The sequence below is a fragment of the Dipodomys merriami genome, unplaced genomic scaffold (assembly GCF_024711535.1).
Source record: "Dipodomys merriami isolate MVZ:Mamm:240054 unplaced genomic scaffold, mDipMer1.0.p SCAF_7, whole genome shotgun sequence".
Classification (NCBI taxonomy): Eukaryota; Metazoa; Chordata; class Mammalia; order Rodentia; family Heteromyidae; genus Dipodomys; species Dipodomys merriami.
In genome coordinates, this window is record NW_027206290.1 from 20,167,392 (window position 1) to 20,193,551 (window position 26,160).

At 36.0% G+C, this 26,160-nt stretch overlaps 1 protein-coding gene across 3 annotated transcripts in view; it reads right to left on the reverse strand.

Moving 5' to 3' along the window:
- Nucleotides 1-26,160, reverse strand: part of Arhgap29 (Rho GTPase activating protein 29) — a 61,877-nt gene that overhangs the window by 13,218 nt on the left and 22,499 nt on the right. For all 3 annotated transcript variants that reach the window (XM_070007707.1, XM_070007706.1, XM_070007705.1), the window contains 13 exons: nucleotides 18,652-18,786; nucleotides 14,485-14,581; nucleotides 14,072-14,144; nucleotides 12,015-12,063; nucleotides 11,471-11,608; nucleotides 10,616-10,680; nucleotides 10,045-10,155; nucleotides 9,871-9,951; nucleotides 9,513-9,695; nucleotides 8,885-9,022; nucleotides 1,054-1,211; nucleotides 295-434; nucleotides 34-138 (listed from right to left, as the gene is read on the reverse strand). In XM_070007707.1, coding sequence (XP_069863808.1) covers nucleotides 34-138; nucleotides 295-434; nucleotides 1,054-1,211; nucleotides 8,885-9,022; nucleotides 9,513-9,695; nucleotides 9,871-9,951; nucleotides 10,045-10,155; nucleotides 10,616-10,680; nucleotides 11,471-11,608; nucleotides 12,015-12,063; nucleotides 14,072-14,144; nucleotides 14,485-14,581; nucleotides 18,652-18,786 — 1,473 coding nt within the window. The remainder of the gene's footprint in view (nucleotides 1-33; nucleotides 139-294; nucleotides 435-1,053; nucleotides 1,212-8,884; nucleotides 9,023-9,512; nucleotides 9,696-9,870; nucleotides 9,952-10,044; nucleotides 10,156-10,615; nucleotides 10,681-11,470; nucleotides 11,609-12,014; nucleotides 12,064-14,071; nucleotides 14,145-14,484; nucleotides 14,582-18,651; nucleotides 18,787-26,160) is intronic.

Here is a 26,160-nt window from a genome sequence, read left to right on the forward strand (position 1 = left end):
TGAATTTTCACTGCTTCAAGTATTTATAAGTACCTGGACTTATAGATTCTGAATCCAGAGATCTGGATTCGCTGCTCCCTCCAGTACTCTCAGAGTCACTAAACATGCCAAATGTCCAGGATCTTATGAAAGAAGGACCTTAAAAAGAAAAAAACTGAAGTCAAAACTTGGGCAACAGATGAACTCCATAAAGTAAAATACCGACATTATATAAAATTAAGACCATTCAAATGACCAATTTATGGGCTTCAATATAGTCACAGCAGTCACAGTTGAGCAAGTTTTTCTTCCTACCTGTTACATCTGCACTGTTAGAGCACCTGTCCTCTTCCATTTTATTACAGCTGTCTGGAAGTCGTGCAACATCCTCCAAAGAGTCAGCAGGTCCATATCTAGATGTCTGGGGACTATTTGTTAGCTGTTTATTTACATTCCTGTGGGGAGAAAACAAATAAAGCTCAGCATTATTAATCAGTCCATTTTATTCCATATTCAGAAAAATTTGTTAATTTGAGTGCAACTAAGGTAAGCTAATTAGATATTAAGAACAAATTATATCACATCATTCAGTTTGTTTCAGACTTTGTGAATAAAAAGTTAAATTATCTGAACTTAATACAGCCTCAAAGGAGCAGCAATAGAATATCCAGTAACTTGTCATGATTATACTAGAAAATGTAAAAAAAATGTAGGTGAAGTTTTGTTGACATTCAAAACACATATTCTCCTTATTTTTTATCTCAAAGGACTGAGGTCTAGGGCTGGAGATGTGCCCAACTGGTAGATTGCCAGCTGTGAGTAAACAAGTACATCAAGCTCCAGGTCCCCGAGTTCAAGCCAAAAAAAGAACTGAGGTCTATGTCAAAATGGAAAGCTTTACTCTTGACCAAGTTACATCTATTCACGAAATGTACTAAGAAACCACAAAATATAAAAATATTCCAAACGTTCTAAACTTAATTCTGAGGACGTATGAAAAGATCACTATATTGAACAAGGACTTGGTAAACATTTCATCTCTTGAAATAATTTTACTGATACATTAATTCTCACCCATCAACTTTTTCCTCTTCTGTTGAACTTGTAGCCTTGACAAATTCACTGTATTCTTGGCCTGGGTCGTAGAGTTTGGCATTGTCACACAGGGAACGTAAACTGTTTGCAAGGGAGGCAGCCTGCAAGTGCTGCATGTGGAAGAGGTTAACTGTTACCTGTGGTCACAGAGACAAAAGGCAGAAATAACCATGCTGTACAGAATGCTATGTGCATGCATTTATGTCAATGGCTGTACCAATCACTGAACACTACTGTCCACATGCTGTGCTTGGAAAGAAAAAAAACATAAATGAGAGTGAATATATATAGCTGAAGAACTTCATTTGTAGATATGAAAAAACAACAATGAAAGCTGAGAATTGTTTTAAGGAAGGAAAGGGGAGGATAAGGGAGAGTGATAGAGAGGGTGAGGTTGACGGAGCAAACGCATTGTATGCATCTATGGAAATGTCACAATGTAATTCCCCTAGTACAATTCATGTATGCTGATAACAAATCTTAATGAATAAAAAAGTAGTCTTAATCTAATACCTGAGAAAAATCACTGACAGGAAAACTGGGTTTAAACTGGATAGTTAAAACATATAACCCCACAATCCTACTTCCTCAGTTTTAGGAGAGAAAGGTAATTTTTGAGGATCCTAACTCTGCACTCTGAGGGTCTGATCACAACTACTTAAATGCCTATGCTTGAAGCAAACTCAATAAGCATTTTTTCACTGTCTGTCTTTTGATATTGGGGGGCCTATCTTGCCCAGGCTGGCCTTGAATTGAAGGTCCTCCTGACTCAGCCTATCAAGCAGCAGGAGTTACAGATACGTGTGATCATGTCTGGCACTTTTTTTCACTTTTTCAATCTTATAAAAGTAGAAATGTTTTACTGAAGGACTTAAAAAATGTAATTATACCTACAACTTACAGTAACAACTTGCCAGGTGCTGGTGCCTTATTCCTGTAATCCTAACTACTCAGGAGGTTGAGATCTGAGAAACTCAGTTAAAAAACAGCCTAGGCAGAAAATTTCTACAGAATTAACCAGCAAAAAGTTAGAAGGGGAGGTGTGGCTCAAGTGGTAGAGATCAGTTGTGAGAGAAAAAGCTAAGAGCAAGATGCTCTGAGTTCAAGCCCCAGGACCAGCATATATAACATGCATGCATACATGTACATGTGCATGTACACACACACACAAACATATGCCAAACAAAGTAACAGCAACTATGATAGCAGCCATAAAGTTCATATGACATGCCAGACTCATTCTTAGAGATTTAAATTAACTAACTTAACATTCACCAAAAAAACCCCTAGGCTTTGGTTTACTGTAGCAAAGACAGATGAGATACTGGTCTTCACCCACTTCTGTGTTTTCCTGAGGGTGTGTCAGGGAGAGTTAACAAGTCATGCAAGTATTTCCTGGTACTAAAAAAATGTTAGCAATACTATCCAAGAATGTGAGATTATGGAATATGACCATGTGTTTTGGAAGGGTATTTTGAACATGTAAGATTATTAAGAAGAGCTTCTCTGATAAATTAACATTTGGAAAAAGGTTGTGAGAAAGACCCATTCTTGCACTAAATTCACTTAGAATCCTTGATGGAATGCAGGAATTGCCTGCTTAGGGAGTCTAAAGTTAAATAAATGGTAGCAGGAAGACTGTGGAAATCAATTACAATTTCAGGTATGTTTTCTTAACTGCATCCCAATCTAGCTCCTAATCCTATTTCTAGATCAGCTGCTATTCAAACACAGCTTGATTCCCAAAAGTATAAGCTGGGAATGGACAGAAAGCTCTAAAAGAAGCCCTCTCTATACCTCTATACAGGTTTTAAGAAGAGAGTGACAGAGTAGGAGAAATTCCTGTTTTCTCTCCTGCCTCACTCCCCCAAGTCTGTCTAACCCCATAGAATACAATGCTGTGGCAGTTGCAGCAGGACAGATATCTAAAACTAAGGGTATTCTTTATGGCCAGATGTATTGTAATTAGAATGAAGTACTGAAATTCCTGTCACTTCTTTGTTTTTAAACACCTTCCCTCACTAACCCCCCCTCCAATAACAGAATTAATGCCTCTGACTATCTAGAGAAAAGCTTTCAGGAACAGAAGACCAGGAAGAGGGCCACAGAAGTGCTGGGGAGTAAAGCCTACTTACATCAAATGCTGCTGATTTTAAAAAATAAAACTCAAAACAGTCTTCAATATAGGTTATAACCAGAACTCTGAGATTAATATAAACGTTACACTGAAAATGTGTAGGACAACATCCAAATATACTCCTCTCTCTCTCCACACACACACACACACACACACACACACACACACACACACACACACACACACACACACACACACAACAACAACAACAACAACAACAACAGCAACAAAAAAAGAAAATCTTAGTAACTCACAAGAGAAAAAGGTGAAAACCAGACAGCAACACTGAGATGGCTCAGATACAGGATCTCAGATGAAGATTGTTGTAACAGGTGTGAGAAGGGTAAACAATCTTGAAATGGAGAACGACAAGTCACAGAGAGAAGTAGACATAAGAAATAAACAAAAAGAAATTTTACTACTGAGTAACAAAATTTCCCAAACAAACACATTTACTGAGGAGTGTCTAGGAAAATGGACAGATCATCCATCGGGAAAACACAGCCCTTCTCAATTTAGATGGGGTTATGTTTCTATAAACACACCCTAAGAGGAAAATGTTTTCACTACCACGAAAAACCCACTATAAAACCACAGTTTTGGGGCAGGGTATAGGAGAGGGCAGACCATCAAAGCCTGTGAGAAAGTAACAAATCATTGAGGCTTGACGGCACTGAGCCTTAGAGGAAGAGAAAGAAAGCACAATACTTTTTCTCAGAAATATTTTTTTCAGCAATAATAGTTAAAAACTCAAATCTAAAAAGTTATTTAAATTTACACATACAAGAAGTGAATTTAGAATAGGAAAAAAATGAGCAAAATTCATACCCAGGAAAGAAGTTGAGTATGTAAGTATCTTCTAAAACCTCAAGCCCATATACTTTTCTCTCTCTCTCTCTCTCCCTTCCTTCCTCCCTTTCTTTCTTCCTTCCTCCCTTTCTCTTTCTTTCCTTTTCTTTCTTTCTTTCTGTCTGTCTTTCTGTCTTTCTTTCTTTCTTTTTCAGTTGTGGGACTTAAACTCAGGGCCTAGTTGTTGCTGTCCCTGATCTTTATTCCTCAAGGCTAACACTTAAGCCACAGCTCCACTACCAGTTTGTTTTTATTTAGATGGTTAATTGGAGATAAGAGGGACTGGAGACATGGTTAAGTTGGTAGAACACATGGCCAACATAGTCAGATACTGGGTTCAAATTCTGGTCTTGGACCAGAAAAGAAAAGAAAAGGGAAGAAACTGGAGATAAGAGTTTCATGAACTTTCATGTCCAGGCTGGCTTTGAACTGCAATCCTCAGGTTTCAGCCCTCTGAGTAGCTAGAATTACAGGTAATACGTGAGCTACTAGTACCCTGCTAAGCCTGGATACTTTTACCAGGAAATGCTACTGAACATTTAAATGAGTTATAATTTCACACAAATTCTTTCAAAAAACCAGGAGAAAACAGTTCCCAACTCATTTTATGAAATCAGACATCAAAACCAAACAAACAGTAAAAGGAAGCTAAGACAAACATATACCAGTATCTTTTGTTAATAAGAAAAAGAAAATAATCGTATTTAGTAATATATTAACAAATGGAACCCAGCAGGATAAAAAGGAAACAATGTATCACAATCAAGGAGGTTCACTGTGGGAATGCAAGGCTAGCTCAAGACCCAAATACCAATGCAATCCAGCAGATTTACAGGAAGATAAACAACTAACCCAGGTGCCCAGCACTCAAGAAGCTGAGACAGACAGGAGGATTGTGAGTATCAGTGCAGCCTGGGTTACACAGCATAATATATATATTATGATCACAAATAACATGAAAAACATTTGGTAAAATCCAGCCTTTATTAATAACAAAGCTCTCAGCAATGTGGAAGAACAGAGGTATTCCTTAACTAAATGAGAGGTAACTTCAAAGACCCTCCACTGTCCATCTTTTCTGGTAAAAGACTGAGTGTTCTGTCCTTAATGTAAGACAAGGTAAGGGGGAATCTTCTCTCACCTTTCCTCTTCAATGGCAGGTAGAGCCTAAATTAGTGCATAAATAAAAAGCAACAAAGACTAGAAAGGAAGGCAGAAAACTGCCCCAATTTGTAGGTAACATGATTTTCTATGTAGGAAACCCCCCAAGAAATCTGTAAAAACTCCTAAAACAAATGAGTTTAGCAAAGTTGTAAGATATAAGAATAACATACAATAATGAACTTTTTTTTTGTGGGTTGTGAGGCTTGAACTCTGTGCTTGGGCTCTTTAGCTCAATGCGAGTGCTCTACCGCTCGAGCCACAGTGCCACTTCCGGTTTTCAAGTGGTTTATTGGAGATAAGAATCTCACGGACTTTCCTTGCCCTGGCTGGCTTTGAACCATGATCCTCAGATCTCAGCCTCCAGAGTAACTAGGATTACAGGCGTGAGCCACCGCGCCCGGCACAATATTGAACTTTTAAAATTATTGTTGAACACTCAAAATCTGAAACTGTGGGAGGAGGGCAAGTACTGGGTTTGAACTCAGGGCCTTACACTTGGTAGGCAGGGTCTCAACTGCTTTAGCCACATCCTTAACCCTCTTTGCTTCAGTGATTTTTCAGATAGGGTATCCAATTAGCTTTGCGTTTTTATACTTCCTACAAAGCTAGGACTATACTTATGTACCACCAGAACTGGCTTTATTTGTTGAGGTAGAGTCTTAGTAATTGTTTCCATGCTATGGCCTTCAACTGCAATCCTCCTAATCTCTGCCTATATTTGGTTGGATTATAGATATAAACCATAGTGCTTGGCTAGAGTTTGAACTTAAATGAAAAATATACATATACAAATTATATAATAGCTCATTCACAATAGCCACCCCAAATAACATGCACATATACACTTTATATTTTGCAAACTACAAATGCTAAATAAATGGAGAGACACATAGTATTCATGCTTTGAAAAACCAACTTGAAATGCTATATAAATAATTCTTCATCATTTGACTGATCAAAGATTCAATGTAATATCTACCAAAAAGCTTGGAAGACATTTTTTCTAGACATACACAAGCTGATTCTAGCATTTTTAGGGAATGTTAGAGAACTCTAAACACATAAACAATTCTGAAAAAGAGTGAGATTGGAGGATTCACATCATTATCTGATTTTATTTTTATTTATTTATTTTTTTGTCAGTTGTTGGCTTGAACTTGGCCTGGGTGCTGTCTGTCCCTGAGCTCTTTTGCTCAAGGCTAGTGCTCTACCACTTTGAGCCACAGTGCCACTTCTGGTTTTTGAGTGGTTAATTGGAGGTAAGAGCCTCACATGGACTCTCCTGCCTGGTTGTCTTTGAACTGTGATCCTCAGCCTCTTGAGTAGCTAGAAATATAGGCATGAGCCACTGGTGCCCAGCACATTGTCTTATTTTTAAGACTTGCCCTAAAGCAATATAAAATATAACCAAAGCAGTGGGATTCTGGCAAAGGATAAAGAAGCTTTCATAGATTAAAGTAGAGAACCCAGAAATTCACACAAATTTGGTTTTTGAAAAAGCAATATATATATATATATATATATATATATATATATATATATATATATATATATATAATTTTTTTAGTTTTTGTCAGTCATGGGCTTGAACTCAGGGCCTGGGGTCTGTCCTTGAGCTCTTTTGCTCAAGGATAGCACTCTACCACTTGAGTCAGAGTTCCACTTCCCATTTTCTGGTGGTTAATTGGAGATAAAGAGTTTCAAAAACTTCCCTACCAGGGCTGGCTTTGAATCTCAATCTTCAGATCTCAGACTCCTGAATAGCTAGGATTATAGGTGTGAGCTACCAGTGCCCAGCTATAAAAGCAATTTACTGGAAATAGCATAATGTTTTTAACTAATTGCACTACAACAAGTGGATAGCTACACTGGCCATATTTTTTATTTTCTGTATTTCATGATATATTGGTATCTTAAAAAGCATGCTTGCCAGGGAGATTTTCCCTTACTTGGTAGCTGATCATAAGTCATTATCTTGTGCACTGGCCTTTCCTGAGGAAACCCCCAATAGACGCTCATCCTCAGCTTTCTGCCCCCTTCTACTTCTCCCTGTTGAATGTGAAGTTTTGTGGCCATGTGTGGCTCGATGCTTCTCTTTCTCAAGATACAAACAATAATGCTTTCAATGGCACTGATTTCTTTGTGTTAGTACTGAGGAGCTTCCATAAATTAAAATTCTATAGGTATAATTAGTATAACAGCTGTATGTAAAGATGCATCTCCATCTAAACCTTACAAAAAATTAACTCATAAAAATAACTTATAAAAGTAAAACTTTTGGTAGAAGACTTTGTAACCTTAGCTTAAATAAGCATGACCCACACAATAAGAAGCTAATAAGCTAGACTTTATCACAACTGAAACCTTTTGCTCTCTTCTGAAAGGCCTTGCTAAAAATGTATGTATGCTTATATGTACTGCAAATAAATCCTTGAAAAGATTCTTAGTGTCAATAGGCATTCTGGATACATAAATTAAATTCACAAGTACACACAATTATATGTACACCAGAACAACTAAAACTTAGAAACAAGTAACAAGTGTCAAGGATTTAGAATTGGAATTCTAACACACTGCTAAATGCAGCTACCCAAATGTCTGGCAGCTTCTTACTAAGTTAAACATACATTTGGCAAATCAACCAGGTGTTTACCCTAAAATATGAAAACTTCTGTTCAACAAAAAAGCTGTATGCAAATAATTATTTTTATAGGTCTACTTAGAAATACTCCAAAGTGGAAATAACCCAAATGTCCAAATGGCAAATGGATAAACACAGTGGTGTGTAGTGTAGTCAATATAAGCCATTCAACTCAGCAATTCAAGGGAAGTGAATTAAGGCAATATATAACACTGATGAACACCAAAGACATCTGTAAAAAGTGATCTATGTAAAGTGGTCTGTTCTCAAGAGGCCTATTTCAGAAGGTTACATGAGTCCATTTATATGGAAAAGACCAGACAAGATGGAATTACTTTCTAGGAGGTTAGAGGTAGGTGGAGTTTGACAACAAATAGGCAATAAAAAAAAAAAGTTCTGAAGTGATTGTTATGAATACTGTTTATGGTGGTCATCACAGATTTATGCATTTGTTAAACATTCAAAGCTAAAAAGTTTTAATTAAAAATGTCTTTGAAGAGGTAAAGGGAAATGTGAAGGCAAATGCCTTATCTTCAAGTAAATCACTGGGTTCAATTTTAATATTTACTCAAATTCTGAATATCTTTTTCAGAGCTAACAGAAGTTTCAGGGGCCAAATCAATTTTATTAACCAAAACTAGAAAGATAATGGCTTAGAGGGTCATTGCAAACTCTTACGTTTAACTATAACAAAGTCATCAATCTAGGGGACATGGAGTGGGGAGAGAGAGCAAAAGTAACCAAAAGAACTATGCATAGTGGTACATGCCTGTAAGCTCATCATTCTAAAGAGTGGAGTAGGAGGATAGTGCCAGCCTGGGCTACATAGCAAGACTTCTTGTCTAAAACAATAACAACAAAAACCTATCCAAACTATGTATCTCTACTTAAAACTGAAAGTCAACATGTTCCACTAATATCAGAATTTAAATCTGGTAAGAATCACACATCACCTCCTTTCTGCAGTTAGTGAGACTCCTTGCCCCTTTTGCCTTCAAATTACTTAAGTAATCACTTACAGCTTTCAGGGTGAGGTCACACTGGAAAACAAGGGTCCGAAGTTGTGCTAAAATTTCTCTTTTGGTATTTTCTAGATCGTTTCGTCTTTCTTCAACATTTGTCACACAAACTTTGTAGAGTTCATTTGCTTCTTCTACCTATAAGAATATCATATAAAAAAATAACATTATCACTAAAGTTTACATTTTAAAATGCGTACTGTGGTAAAGAAATTTAAATAACTGATGCACCTTTAGTCATGAAAAATCCTGTATTTCAGCCACAATGGTTCTCAAGCAAATAGTAATGTCTTTGGTCAGTGACTGATGGGGACATGACTCTGATGGGTAGTCAAATACAATTTACTAATTTATTACTACTATACTCTACTAAAAACTATTGCTCAAAGGTATTTAGTTCACAAACTCACAAATTCTTAAGTCTCTAGCATAGTGGTTCTCAAAGTGTGAACTTCATCATCACTTGGGAACTAGCTAGAAATCCAAGCTGTCTGGGTCCACTCTTGACCTACTGCATCAGAAACCCTTCAGTGGGGCACAATAATCTGAATAATCCTTCTAGGTCATCCTACACACTATAAAGAACCAGGCAGAATATAATACAACTTTTAAAAAACAATAAAATTACTTTTTGAAGAGCCTCCTCTTCCAATCTCCGCTTTTTTTCTAATTGTTTGTTGAGATTTTTGACTGATCCACCACTCGAATGCTCCTCTTCTGCACGAAACATGGAGGATTTTGCCTTTTCATATTCGTCTTGACGTTGCATACATAACAATTTTGCCTTTTTGAGAGCCGTCTCTGTTTCAAGCTACATAGAAGAGAATGTTAAGTTCGAAATATGAAAGAAACTCTACTATCCATGTTGTTGTTGCATATTCAGACAACAGCAAGGGTTTTGGAACAAGAGTAAGACAGGTAATTATATACTGCAGATGATTTTAGATGTTCATAGTAGGTAGATGAAACTCTAGTGTAATACTAACCATTTTGTTTTGTTCCTGTTTCCAAAGTTCTTTTATTTCTTTTCTTTGCTTTTCCATCTCATTTTTCCTCCCAAGTAGAGGCTGTCAAGGGCATTACAAAAAAAAAAAAAAAACTGTTTCTAAAGTTATGCTGTTACAAAAATACATATTAACTGTACATATATAAATTTTTACCTGTATAAATTTGTTGGCTTGGAGAGCTGCAATTGTTTGTTGTAAAAGTTGACTGCTCTCTATGTCATTAAGAAGTGCATTGGTAAACAGAGACTGTAGTGGCATAAACTCCTAGAATTGAAAATTGAAAGGCAAAATTTTATAGTAGATATGGCAGGTAGATGCACTTGCCTAGCATTCATGAGACTCTGGGGGCTCAGCCTTCAGTACGAGGGAAAAACAAAAACAGCACTAGATGTCTATTCCTACCCTTATTCTCCTTGAAAAAAAGAAAGTTTTAGATTTTTTTTCCTCAGAAAAATGTATAGTGATAAATGTGACTATATGAGAAAATATTGAAGTTAATTATAATTAACTATAAACTAGTTAGCAAAATAGGCACCTATTAAGATAATAGATACTTGAATAATTGTGGATTTTCTAGTTTTCTCACAATGAACAGCCATTAAAATTTTAAGTGATTTTATTTTGGAAGCAAAAAAGATTAGCAATTAAGTTTTCTTTTATAAACCAATACTTTCATTTGAGTAGTCTCTTACTAGAAAAGTCAAGAAGTTCATCAAACATTTACCTGTAGTCCAATGTTAGCTCTAGTTGACTCTGCCAATTTTACAATATTTCTAGTGGACTCCAATTCTGAAAATATTGAAGATACCAGAAAACAAAATTAACTCATTTTCTCCTTCTATACTCTAAAATCATAATTCTCACATTAAAAAGCAATCACATAAACAAGTGTGCATTATGATATAATGCAGTGAGCCTTAATTATAAGTTCTCATCAGAATCAACTGGGAAATGTTTTAAAAAACGAACTTGCTAGACTTTAGTTTTCTGAGGGACGATAGGACCTATACTTGTATACTGTTTAAAAGGTTACATGGCTGACTCTGATTAGTATTGACCATTAAAACAAATAATGCAAGCGGGGTGCTGGTGGCTCATGCCTGCAATCTGAGGACTGTGATTTGAAGCCAGCCAGAGCAGGAAGTCTATGAGACTCTTATCTCCAATTAATGACTAAAAAGCTGAAATTTGAACTGTGGATCAAATGGTAGAGCACTATCCTTAATCAAAAAAGCTTAAGAGCAGCACCCAGGCCCTGAGTTGAAGCCCAGGACTGTACCAAACAATGACAAAAAGAAAAACAAAGCCTCCCCACCCCACCCCCCAAATAATGTAGCAGAAAGATTACAGGTTTTCATAAATTCTATTTTATTCCACTTACGTTACATGACACTAAACAAATCTTTTCTTAGACTAATTAAGCTTATTGAATTAAAATTTAGTATGCTAACTACTATTCTTTATTCCAAGCAAAGTTGGATCTATTATTTCAATACAACAACTAATACTTAAGAGTCAACAGAAAATGAATCACAAACAATCTGTTATTCAGTTATTGAGATGCTCCAGGATAACTCACCCAAGTTGAGCTTTTTTTCAACCCATGATACTATGTTCTTGGTATATTTTGACCATGTTTTAGCATATGACAAAGCCAATTCTATAGAGTCACTGTTCTTTAACAGCACACTGTCTAGTTCTATAGGGGAAAAGTTTCCTGTAAAGAAAGTAGCAAGGTAAGTATACACAAATGTAATTTTACATAACAATTCTAAACAAACACTTAGGTCCCAAGATATTCTTCAAGTAACAATTGGTTTTTAAAAATTCAAGTAGCAAATTTACAAAACAGCTAAAATTTAAAATTATTTCAAATTATACTGTATTTTTATCTTATGTTTCTATTATTCATCAAATTATAAATCATGTAATTCTTTATTAGTATACTTCACATTATCTAATCAAGGTTTTTCCTTTATGTTTCATATGTGAAACTTCATGTAAAATTTTGCATTAAAAATGAATGTACTAGGTTAAGCAAGAAAAGATTAAATGATTCAAAATATATATGAAAGAAATCACAAAATGTTTGATAGAAAAATTCAAAGTGCCTTGAACATTACCTTTTTCATTGGGCAAGTCCACTGAGTCCACAGAAATGTTTTCATAAGACTTATAACATGGAAGAAAACAAACTGGAAGTTAGAGGAAAAGAAAACCAATCTTTGCTTCACAAATTTTGCATCTCAATATGTTACTGACATATTTCCTGCTAAAGAACAACCAATATTACACACCCAAAGAGCCAAAAAAAAGTCTGTTTAAAATCAGAATACTTTCTATGACAGTTCTCAAGCTTCAATAGTGAACAACTTTATTTTAACCTCATTAGTTAAAATTAATGAATTCACACAAAACCTTAAATGCTGCAGACCCCAAAACATATCTAAATAGAAGATATAGATGTTTATTGTCCAGCCTATCTTTTACCATTTTATTATGTCTTTCAAAGTGTATTGGGTAACTTAGCCCCGAACCTTCTATGATGATAAAAATGATTCATATATAAAACATTCACTAGTTGTTCAAATCTAGTTAACTTAGCTGTTTTAATTTTTATACATACATATAATGTACTTTGATCAAATTCCTCCTCTTACTTCACCCTTAATCTCTTATCTCCTACCCCTTTCTAATAAAGTTTTAATTGATTTCTTTATTCTATTTTCATACATGCATGGAAAATTTCCAATTATATGCTTCCCCAATCCTTCTCTCCTTTTACTCTTATCTCTCCTTTTGTCTTCCCTACAAATAGCCCCTTTTACAAATCTTATCTTTTTTATGAAGGTGAAATTCTGCATGAAACAAAACATGTAAAGTCTGTCCTTCTCATTCTGGCTTGTTTTGCTTAAATCATGTTATGTGGTAGGTACTAGCTACATGTGGCTACATACCCACTTAAAAAGTGGTTAGAATAATTAGGAAACTAATTATTAATTTACATTTTTAATTTAATTAATTATTTTATTTTTGTCGGTTGTGGAGCCTGAACTCTGGGCCTGGGTGCTGTCCCTCAGCTCTTCAGCTCAAGGCTAGTGCTCTACCACTTGAGCCACAGTGCCACTTCTGGCTTTTTCTGCTTATGTGGTACTGAGGAATCCAACCCAGGGCCTCATGTATGCAAGGCAAGCGCTCTACCAATGAGCCACCTTCCCAGCCCTTAATTTACATTTAAAAACTACATGTGATAATGCCTATAAGACTTGAAAATACCATCTATCAAAACTGTTAGATTTTATACCAATTTAATCAATCAATACAGGATAGGCAGGGATTCTTTTTTTTTTTTTTTTTTTTTGGGTCCAGTCGTGGGGCCTGAACTCTGGGCCTGGGCGCTGTCCCCTCAGCTCTTCAGCTCAAGGCTAGCGCTCTACCACTTGAGCCACAGTGCCACTTCTGGCTTTTCTTCTTTTTGCTTATGTGGTGCTGAGGAATCGAACCCAGGGCCTCAGGCATGCAAGGCAAGCGCTCTACCACTGAGCCACCTTCCCAGCCCTTAGGCAGGGATTCAGTACAAATGGTATCAAGTAGATCTGATTCTCTTCCAACTCTTATTAGCGGGATTACATTAGGCTACACATTTAAGCTCACATAACTTCTACAAAAAGGGACAACAACACTATTTTCATGAGATTGTTTTAAAAATTAGCACAGTTCAGGATACATTAAGCACTTTTTTGTTTTAGCTATTATTATTATTATTATTTTATTTGCCAGTACTGGGGCTTGAAGTCTTGGCCTGGGTGCTGTTCCTGAGTTCCTTTTGCTCTACCACTTGAGCCACACTACCACTTCGGCTTTTTCTGTGATTAATTGGAGGTAAGAGTCTCTAGGATTTTCCGGTCTGAGCTAGCTTTGATCCTCAGATCTCAGCCTCCTGCACCACCAGTGTGAGCCACCAGCACCTTGCTAGAAGGAAAAATCAACCAATGTCCCTGATGTAATTTCTTCAAATGTTTTACATGTGATGAAAAAATGAAATCAGTCAAATGAAAATATTACTACTATTATAAATATTAAAACTAGCAAAGAGTAATGCTGAATTTAAGTTGGGAAATAAGATAAATTATTAAATTAAAAAATATGAAAGGCTTTGCCCTTAACTAACTTAGCTCACCTTGCTTTCCCGAGAAGCAGGCAGTCGCAGCAATGAGTCAGTACCTACATCTCCCATAAGGAAGCTTGTAAGTCTATCCAGGGAAGAAATGGATATCAAAAGGTAAAGTGGCTACATTTTTTGTCATTACATTTCATATATCATCTAGAAGAAGTTATTTAATAAGAACCTGACAAAAACCTAGGAATCTATTCCCATAAACCACAAAAAGTCCCTTGTAAATAGATACTGCTTCTAAACAGCTATAATGACATTTTATAGTAATAAAGCAACATAGAATATAGATTTTCCCAAGTTGTGATAATGCCAGTTACTAAATAAGACTTTGCTTTCTGTGTATATCATTGGTTTATGCAATCTACTCATTAAGATGCTTAAGACCAGTTACTTGAAGTTGACAATCCTCTACTTACATATTCCCAAAGGTGAAAGCCAAAGTTTCAATGGAAGAAAACACTTCTCGGAACAGATCGTTCTTGTTTTCTTCATTAACATCTGTAAAGTTCACAGCTATAAGGAAAGGTTGGTTATAGTAAGTGAGGGAGAAAATATCTGAAACTATATGCAAAATCATTGAAGCCTTTAATTATTCACCATTACTAACAAGCATTAAAAGATCCAGAAACTAAAGTATCTAATACACAAAATGGATAGGATGTCAAAGTTCTTCATTGATGAAATCATTCTAAAGAATCACTTGGCATAAAAGTTGCTGGCATTCCAAACTGACTGTTCTCAGCATTACATATCTGACATATTTAAAAAGTGACTCTGTGAAATCAGTCTTGGAGTCAGAGTCCACGTTACATCAGATCACTTTATTAACAGTTTTCTGAGCTTTTATTTTTTTTTATTTTTTATTTTTGGGTCCGGTTGTAGGGCCCGAACTCTGGGCCTGGACGCTGTCCCTCAGCTCTTCAGCTCAAGGCTGGCACTCTACCAGTTGAGCCACAGCGCCACTTCCGGTTTTTTTCTTTTTGCTTATGTGTTGCTGAGGAACCAAACCCAGGGCCTCATGCATGCAAGGCAAGCGCTTTACCACTGAGCCACATTCTCAGCCCTAGGCTTTTATTTTTTTCTCTCTTGCTTACTGCTTTCTGGCATTAAAAAAAAACAACTCTGAATATTCTTGTGCCAACAAATCACACACACACGTATTTGCTAACAGAACCTCTAGAGACATATGGCAATATTAAAAAGTATAAATACAATGCTCTGTGAGCCAACAATTGCCCACCTAGGAATCTACATAGCCATGTACTGAAATATCACTTTAAACAAAAACTGAAAACAATCCAAATATTTATTAGTAGTGAATAGACTAAATGGACTACCATGAAGCTTTTAAGAAACAAAACAAAATAGTAACAAGAGAACAGAGAAACCCTTCCTGAGCAGAGAAATGAGCAGAACCCTGCCATTTGTATTTGCTTGTATAGGTGTAGTTTATCTTTGGAAAGAAATAAAAGAAAGCAGTAATAGTTGCTGCTTATCTAGAGAAAGGAATGGAATTGGTAGTTAGGAATCTGAAGAAAGAAACTTTACTGTTGAATATCCTGCTAACCATCTGTATTTTCAATTGTGTGAATGAACCATGTTTGCAGAACAGAAAGAAAATATGAGGCTTTGACAACTGTGGATGTTTCATTAATGTTTTTCTTTTTTCTTTGGCCATTTAAAAAATAAAGGGCAAAATATAAATCATGAAAAACTTGAATACCAGGGTTCTTTTTACCTATTTTACAAATAACTGAAAATACAAATACTAGGTACACATCATAAATTACTAAGTTCTAAAGATATTGTTATCTGCTTCAAAAATAGACTATCTGGGCTGGGAAGGTGGCTCAATGGTAGAGTGCTTGCCTTGCATGCATGAGGCCCTGGGTTCGATTCCGCAGCACCACATAAGCAGAAAAAGCTGGAAGTAGTGCTGTGTCTCAAGTGGTAGAGCACTAGCCTTGAGCTGAAGAGCTGAGGGACAGAGCCCAGGCCCAGAGTTCAGGCACCATGACTCGCAAAAAAAAAAAAAAAAAAAAAAAAGACTGCGCCCAGGCCCAGAGTTCAGGCACCATGACTCGCAAAAAAAAAAAAAAAAAATAGACTATCTCTATTGCCACATTGCAAATATTTTTGTCACACTGACCTTCCTGATTAGAGACAGAAGACACAGGAAATACAAATCGCTACTAGAAGTAATGAGGAATACTAAGGATTTTTCTTTTACAGTTATTACAAGGTAAATTCCACATGTACAATAAAAATACAAGAAATTGAAGATTCAATTTCTCATTTCTTATGCATAGGAAGTGGCTACAGTTTATTCATTCAAACTTGTGGTAATATGAAATTTATACATCTTTGATTCTAACACTATTCTGTATTCTAGGATCACTGTTATTTAAAAAGATGAAAGAATTCTATATTGAATCCTAGATTGAACCACTGATGACTGGCTAAAATAAAAATTAAAAATATATTTATAGGTTTAGGATTTCTGGCAAAGATTTAAATATGTAAACATTCTGATTATTTGGCACAGATTAGATGTTCAAAAATGGTTTCTATCCCTTGACTTTATGAAATGGATAAATTAAATAAGCTCTGATCTGACTTCATTTTGCAGGTCTCAATATATTTAGCTATACGAGTAAGAATAGGGAGAAGTTTTTATTTAGAAACATAACCTACCCAAAGAAAACACAATTTTCTGTTTCCTAGTCTCATGGAATCCTATGGAAACACAGTAAGTTTCCTGAGAACTAAGTCATCTTCTTTCAAATTTTGTCCAGTACAAAAATAAAAGGTAACAATAACTCCAAGTATTCACTACCCCAAGGTAGTCACTGTAAGAAATAATATTCAGAAGACTTTTACCTCAACGACAGAAAGATCTTCAAGGCAGCAGAGAGACCCCTCTCCTCAAGTCCGTTTATGGACTGTGCTCAGCAGCACAGGCCAATGCTTCTTACACTCCTTCCCCAGGACATCCTGACTGCACACAATAGCCACTGACAATTCAACTAGCTTGCTATTTCCAAGCATGGAAATTTTACTATCTATAGACACAAATTTCCCTATCTAAGTGGAGTTAAATGGCACTTGTAACCAATCTATTTAAAAACAAATTTGGTTACTAAGCATGATTTTTAAAGTTGCAACAAAAGCTACCTGGGTTTCACACTCAAATTAATCCTCAACACTTATTCCCCATCTTGCCTGAAATAGAGGAAAAAAAGGAAATGACGGGGGGGGGGGGAGCTTGTGTGTGTGTGTGTGTGCGTGCACTTGTGCACTTCTGGGGACAGAGTCCTCACGTTTGGGCTGTATTTTACTTTTTTTGGGGGGGGGTAGGCTTTTATTTTTTCTTCTTGCCTCATCCTTTGACACTGCCCTTTACCCTTCGCAAATATGTGTTCACCAATTTCACCACCTCCTTCACATCCAGCGTTCTTATACAGGGGCTATCCCAGCCCAGTCAATATCTGCACTTGATCTGTAAAACTAACTAAAATAAAGAGGATTCCCTTCCTTAGTCAGCCTAGGATACTGCTTACTGTGCCCCCCTCCTACCTACGCACAGACAGGACTGCTGTGACCTTGTCTGTCACTGACTCCACTATATCATGACCACCCAACAGCCACCTTCTATATCACCACTGCTTGAATGACTATTGCCTCATCAGTGCCATTAGACTCACTCAACACTGTGCACCATTTAAATCCAGGACATTTCTATCGGATCATCTTCCTGCTTTCTGGATGCTTCTGGAGTTCCATCTTCTGTCCCTTGATCTCAGACCCACCCTTTATCTACTCTGCACACTGAGTCAGTGCTATCTCTTCCACTGCTACAAGTCCACATCATTAACTTCATATTCCTTCACGGTTCTGAACATTCAGTCTTCTATTTTGCCATCCAACTCAGCCTTGTATATGACAACTGACATTCTATCAGTACTGTGCCCCTAGCTTGCTCTTAGAACAGACCTTCAGCCTTTTCATAACCCATTATTTCTAACACTCTTCTAAATGATCTAACCATTACCTTTGCTGTTAATACTTCTTATGTATTGCAGGCCCAAAGAATTTTAACAAAAGTGAGTGGCAAGTCATTTCAAGTATTGATGTTGCATGAACATATATGTACCTACCCATAAACATACCTTATAAGCTTACTTAACAATTCTAATTTCATTTTCATATCTTAAAATAAGCCTTGTTTTTCTCCATTTTGTTTCCTTTTACTAGTTGAGATTACTACAAATGTCCACATCTAAATGCCTTGCCTTCACATAGTAAAGGCTTCAAAACTATTCTACCAATTAACTGATTCATAAAACCCAAATTTTAAATATCAGGTGTTCGGTGTAAGTTAACATAATTGCAATGTTTGCTACCAAATACAGTTTTATGAAAAAGAAAGCTTGAAGTATGATTTGGGAATATTTTAACATCAGGACATACCTCTTTGATGCACATCATACAAATGCTGAGATAGCGCTGTAATCATATAGACCAAACTGTACCACTGGATCCCTTTTGCCCACAACTACCCACTTTTAATATATCTTCCTTACCTTTCACTTTCGCAGTAAGCATTTCTGCAGCATTTTGAAGATCAACAGAATTGAGGTTCTGATGTTTATTCATTACAGACTTTAAAACACGAAGAAGCTCATCCAGGCGTATATGAATGACTTCTTTAAAACAGTCTTAAAAAAGACCAAAAAAATTTACATTTTTTTCAAAGCAGAAGTTCTAGAAATCAAAGCTACAAAAGATCATGTGAAGTATATTTTAAGTACAAAGCACTGATTCCACAAAATTTATCTACTAAATAGATATTCCTATTTTAACTATTAGAATAATATACAATCTACATTACCTTCAGATAATCCTAAGTCAATTCATTAAAGAGTTCAAAAGCAGTCATAGTTATGATCAATTTCTCAGTCTAAATATGCTATCTATATTTCCCTTGAAGCAATTTAAGGTTTTCCTGTCTATCCTTCTTATTATCGCATACTTCCTTTCCAATGAGGATCAAACCTAGGGCCCTGTACATGCAAGGGAAACCCTCTACCACTGAGCTGTGCCTTATTATCATGTATATCTTAATATATATAGCAACAAGTCAAAGTCCCCCACCCCAAAGTCTGATACAATGGCCAACTTAATCAAAATCAATATTCAGTATTAGAGCCTGGCTATATTATTAGTTAATAGGAACCAGGTATATGTAAGGACCATCATGTGACCTCAACATTTTCTAAACTGTGATTTAACTTACAATAAAAATTCATGCCTATCTTTGACGATGAAAATTGGGGACTATTTAAAAACTCCAGATTTTTGCCTACTTTTGAAATCTTGAAATCTGTTTACCTCAGGTCCGCCTCCTTCCTTAGCTGGGACAAAGCTGGGCTGCCCTGGTAGGTGTGTTTCCCCAGGATCCCACACTACTCTAACCCCAGCCTATCTGTTCTTTTATACCACCTCAGTCAATGGAATGCACAGGAGAGTTTTACAATCTCCAAATATGGTGACCATATCATTTATCATCCAAACCAAAATACTTTTGTACCTCAAAAGGAGGACGCTAGTGTGATATTGTTTTTAGTTCATCATCTTAGGTAACCAGAATACATCATCACCCTACCTTTAAAACTCTAAAGTAATCTACTCTAAATATGATAGTCTGGTATTATTTTCCTTTCTGTGATGTTACAGAGCAATGGTGTTTAATAATGGTTATTGTTTATTAAGTGTTAGTATGTGCAGGATACTCTGCTACTGACTTTCCTACTGAAATAGCTTAAAAAACAAAATACTTTTTAAAGTGCTCTTTTTAATTACACAAATTCTTTTTCCAAAAAGATTAAAAGCATACCCTCAAAAAGAAAACCTACAGAAGGAAAAAGCAAAATATTCTATCATCATCTACTCACTAATGGAACTATCAAAAGAGAAAGAAATGTGTAGGGTTGGGAGAGGGTGTTCCAGGTAAAAGGGGGGGAGCAATGTAAGGAGTTGGGTATAGCAGTGCAAAGAAAGGGTGAAGCACCTAAGAAGAGCAGTCCAAGTAGGGCTAGATGCCAAGAGAACACAGTGCCTTCCAGAAGAAAATCTGACTCATTCATACAACCAATTTTACTGACACAGAAGAATAGGTGCTAATTTAAGTAACTATGGAAATGAGTAGAATCTGGAAAAGGCAAAGGAAATGCACATGAACACTGTTCTGTAGCTGATAAAGTACTGTCTGGGTTAATAATTCTGGCATTGCTGTATTTGAACTGAACAACTGAGTAAATGATTAGCAGATGGCTTGGCTTTTTCCAATACACATATGACTTTCAAAACTTCACTAAGGAAAATATAAATAACCAGTTTAAATTATTTGAACTAAATGAACAATAAGTATTTCATATATATGAAATAGATAGATAAGATAGATGAATAGATAGATGTTAGGAGGGTTTTTTGTTTGTTTTAGAGTGGGTATAGCATAATTAGTTACTGAAAAAGAAATCAGTAATTCAGTGGTTAGTTAGGTAGTTTTACTTAGTTAAGACAACAACAATTATTAAAAAGTATAGCAGGCCAGGCGTCAGTGGCTCACACCCATAATCCTAGCTACACGGGAGGCTGAGATATGAGGATCACAGTTCAAAGACAGCCTGGGCAGGAAAGCCAATGAGACTCTTAACTACCAAAATCCAGAAGGAGAGCTGTGGCTCAAGTAATTGAGTGCTAGCCTTCAGCAAAAGGAGCTTAAGGACAATGCCCAGGACCTGAGGTCAAGCCCCTAGGACTGGCACACACATGCACACATGCACAGCCAATGAAATCAGACTATCTGGTTTTCAACTTCATGTCTGAAAAACTCCAAGCCAATTACTTTCTCTGTGTCTAGTTTTCACACCTATAAAAAGAAGATAATGAGAGCTACTTCGTAGAGTTGTTAGGAGTTAAAACCCATAAAGCACTTAAAACATAGCTCTCTATAAACATCTGCAGCCAGTAATTATTATCTTAGGCAATAGTAGACATAGGTTAGCTCTAAAATGGAAGCCAGCCCCATTCAAATAAAAGAAATTCCTGAAAAAAATATGATTAAGAAATAATTACAAAACTTTCCTGGTTTCTTATTTTAGCCTAGCTATACATAGCAAAGTCTATGCTAGCATATGCTAGTCCTTCTGCCTACTTACCAAAAACAAGGTTGAAGAACTACCACAAAGAGTTGTACTATACTGTTACAGAAATGTAGCCTATGTTAATGTTCTAGTTTGAATGCTGAATGTCCCCCCTCCCCCCACAAAGACCAGAAGAGACCCTCAGGACCCTGGGGATGTGTCCTTGAAGAGGACTCAGAGACTCCTATTTCTTCTCTTCTTTTTTGTCCCATAGTTCATGGTATAAAGATGTTTGTTCCATCGTATACACAATCACAGGCCACAAACCATGGACTGTAAACTTTCTCTTTTGTAAATAAAGGAGAATTATCTCATGTACTTTGGTATAGTGACCCAGAGTAGTAAAAAAGAAAAATATTTTTCATTTTTATTCTAATATAAATGTTAAATATATTAATATTTACTCAGAATTCTGTGATAGTACTTTGTCTTGATTTGAAGTCTCAGGAAAACAGCTCGATTTTAATTGAGTGTCAACAGCCATTAGTATTCAAAACTAGTATGCAATAATATGCAAGAACTGCAACATTTTAATTGCATTAATGCCTAAATAAAGCAATCAACAGTGCTCTTCTCAGAGTAAAGACAAATATATAGAAAGTAATACTTCAAAATTATTTGCTGGTACTGGGGCTTGAACTCAGGGACTAGGTGCTGTCTCTTAGCTTTTTTGCTCAAGGCTAACACTCTACCAATTGAGACATAGCTCCTTTCAGCTTTTAGGTGGTTAGTTGGAGTATCATGAATTTTTCCTGCCAGGCTGGCTTCATACCTCATATCTCAGCCTCCTGAGTAGTTGGGATTATAGTCATGAGCCACCAGCATCTGACAAATACTTTTAAATCTTGTCGTTTTAATTTCTAACATAGTAGATAACATGAAAACTCTTTGGGCTCCTTTTAGCAATATAAAGATATCATGTGAATACCTGTTACTGTTTTTCTTGAACGATTTACCAGCTTGAAATTCCCTTTTTTTTTTCCTATAAGGAAAGTCCATTTAGGAAACAGACACTGAAGTTGTTCCAAATCAACATCCTGAAAAATATTAACTAAATTATCTAATAACATATTTTATACTGCACTATAAATAATTGGAATTCCTATGATTAAACACACTTCTGAAGCCCAAAAGTGAATACAACTAAACAAGGGTTCATATATTCTCTTACATGAAACAATGACTAGGACTATTATCAGACTATTTTCGGCATATCATGATAATACTTCAACAGGACCTTCATAAACTAAAAAACCCTCAACTATATGTGTGAACCAGAAAAAAGTTACTTTTATTAAATATTTTCCCCTAGTATAAAATTACCTCATATTCTCTTTATGAAGCAAAAGGGATCTGGAAAACTGAATGTATAATGGGGGTTTCAAGTATAATGGTGGCTCACACTGTAATCATGGCTACTCAACAGGCTTCTGAATATCTGGAAGATCTGAGTTTAAGAAGCCAGCCCGGGCAGAAAAGTTCACTAGACTCTATCTCCAAAATAACCAGCAAAAAGCAGGTCTGGAGATATGGCTCAAGTCGAAGGTAGGCAGAACTAGCACATGGCCTTAAGTTCAAATCCCATTACAAGTAAAATGAGGGAAAATGAGCAGAAAACGGCTCTTTCATCAATGCCAAAATATTCCTCTTCTCTGCCACAAACTAACACATTAAGTAAAGGAAGTAAAGAAAGACTGCTGCTTGATGCAGAAGAAAAATTTAGGCTTTGATTAAGAAACCTGGGTCCCAATCCTTGACAGGCCACTTTCCTGACTGAAATGTTTCTTGATCTTGATTTATCACCAGTAAAAACTGATAGAAATTCCTATTTGACCTACCTTCCAAGGTAGCTATAAATATCAACAGAAATGAAATTATTTGTTGTCTTAATATACACAAATAGTGATCATTAGTAAATCATAAGCCATTAAAAATAAATACTCTTGAAAATGGATATGCCTCATACAGAAATACATTCAGTAACCAAGATTCTTATATAGCCAGGACCCACATGTTTTGGTTTCAATTTCATTTCATGTGTAAAATCTAAAGTAATAGCCAGGTGTGGTACTGCAAAGTTGTAACCCTAGCTACCCATGAAGCAGATGTCCAAGGATAATGTGGGCCTAAAAGTTCTTGAGACATCATCTCAATCAATGGCTGGACACAATGGTGCATACCTACCCGGGAAGCATGAGGACTGGGTACACAGGGTGAGCCTGTCACTGTCAGTAACGTGGGGAAGCATGAACAGCAGTACTACAGCTCAGGCTGGCTCAGCCATTAAACAAGACCCTACTCCTCAGCTCAGGCCAGCCAGCCACAAAGTAAAGCTCTACCTCAAAAAATAACCAAGGCAAAAAAAGAAAGGCTGGAAACTTCGTTTAAGTGGTAGGGTTCCTGCCTTGCAAACACACCAGTTCAGTACCATCACACCACCACCACCCAAAAACAAAACAAAAAAAAAAGGTTAACCAACTACATGGAAAAAAGAATGTTTTATATACATGGCAATTTATTTTTTGGTCAGTCATGAGCTTGAACTCATGGCCTAGGCACTGTACTTGAGTTTTTTTGCTCAAGGCTCACACGCTATCACTTTGAGCCATAGTGCCACTTCCAGTTTTCTGGTGGCTAACTGGAGATAAGAGTCTCATGGACTTTCTTGCCTAGGCTGGCTTTAAACAACAATCCTCAGATCTCAGGCTCCTGAGTAGCTAGGATTACAGACGGAAGCCACTAGTGCCCAGCTTTCATAGCAATTTAAATTACAATATTCACTCTAGTCCTATACCTAAATACAAGATGATCTTTAAATGTCACTATGTCCTCATTAAAAATGTGATAAAAGTTGAACTTATAGTACAAAGGTATCATAAATGTGAATATACTGAAGTCCAATTGGTCTTAATACTGGTTATCTAGAATAGTAAAGCACAATCCCAAACTTTGCGTGTTTATCTAGTCCCATTTTAATTTAGATTTATTATTTTACCCATTTGTGCCATTTATTTTCTGCTTCATTCAGCTTATCAAGTGAAAACAGATTAGCCAGCTCCACATTTTGGTTCTCATGCACTAACACAATACTTTAGTGTTTATACTGCAAACACTTCATGGAAATACTTAAGTAAATAAATGAAAAAATCATGTTTTCCTTGATTTAAAAAAAGAAAGAAAAACTGACAATAATTTTAAAGCCAGTCTTGTTAATTCAGCTTAAGCTCTCTAGGGAAAACAATGAAAACAACCAAAGGAAAAAAGCATCAGAACTTATCACTAGGAAACTCTTAATTTTTTTTTTTTCTGTTCTAACTTTTGAATTCCCAGGATGAAAGTAAATGCGGAGGAGGAGCAGCTTTCTTCACTCTGCTACTGGGAAGACACTTACTTTAAGAGCTTTACATATCTAAACTCATTAACACATTGCCATGCATATTAATATGTTACATCTTACACACAGCCATATATGCACACTGAACATGGACTGCATTCATCCATCCTTTCTCCACTCATCTGCCCTGCCTCCCACTGAACTCTCCTTGCCTCCTGACAACACATTTCTGCTTCCTGGTATTCATATTGCTAACTTTTAAGTTAGTAACTTAAAGGAGTTACACTATTGCAATCCTCCCCTGAGTATATCATACTTATAGTCAATATATTTGTGTATAAAAGCATATGATCCTGTATGTTTTTTCATACACATTTATAATTTATACCTAACTTTCAGATATGTGAGTCTGACTTACTCCAACTCAGCATAATTTTGTCTCTCTGAATTTGACTTACTTCACTTAGCATAATTTTTTCCAGATTATGTTTTATAAAATAAAAATATACTCTTAAATTTGAAAACATTTTTTAAAAATGTTAACTAGTTTATCTGAAACTGCTAATAAATCTGTATGTTTTTCCCTAGCCTATTTAAAAACCACCACCACCCCTCCCCCACCAAAAAAGAAAAAGAAAGGGGGAGGACATCAGAAAAGGAAGGCAACCATAGTCACAATAGTAACTTTCATTAAAATCCATTTGAAGTATATATATAGCTATATAATTGAAAGATAAAGCTTACAGGAGTCATTAGACCATTGTTTTTCCTTTCAACATACTTTATAATGTTAGTCAATACTTCCAAGTAGCAAATAGCAGAAAAAGCAGACAATGTGCACTATTCCTTCTATCGAAACTGAAAAGATTTGCTAATTAATACTGTACTACTTAGGAATGGGGAAATGTGTCACAGAGACATACTTTAAAATTACCACATAAGCTAGAACATTTAAGACTGTTATTTGAATTATGGAACACAATACTTCTTAAAGAGCAACTACAAACCTGAATACTCACACTCCATAGTAATCTACAGAATCATCAATAAACACCAAGTGCACATACAAAAGTGAATACCTTCAATGTTTTAACGTAAGATGCCAAAATTATCCCTGTAATTATTCATAATGTATCTAATGGCATTGGCAAGAGATCTAAAACAGGGAATTCCACACCTGCTACTTATGTAAGACCAACCAAACTCAAAACCACTTGTCACAAAACCACTTACCCTATATATCAAAGTAAGAATGGAATGTTTTCACAATCTCAGGATCTCTCATATTAAGGTCTCACATATTTTTATTTGTAAGTTAAAATAAAAATTCAACCATGTACCAGTGGCTCATGCTTATAATCTTATTAGCCTATAAACTCAGGAGGCTGAGATCTGAGGATCATAGTGTGAAGCCATCCCAGGCAGGAAAGTCTGTGAGACTCATATCTCCAATTAATCACCAAAAAGCTGAAAGTAAAAATGTGGTTCAACTAATAAATCACCATCATTGAGCAAAAACACTCAGGAATATCATGTAGGCCTTGAGTTCAAGC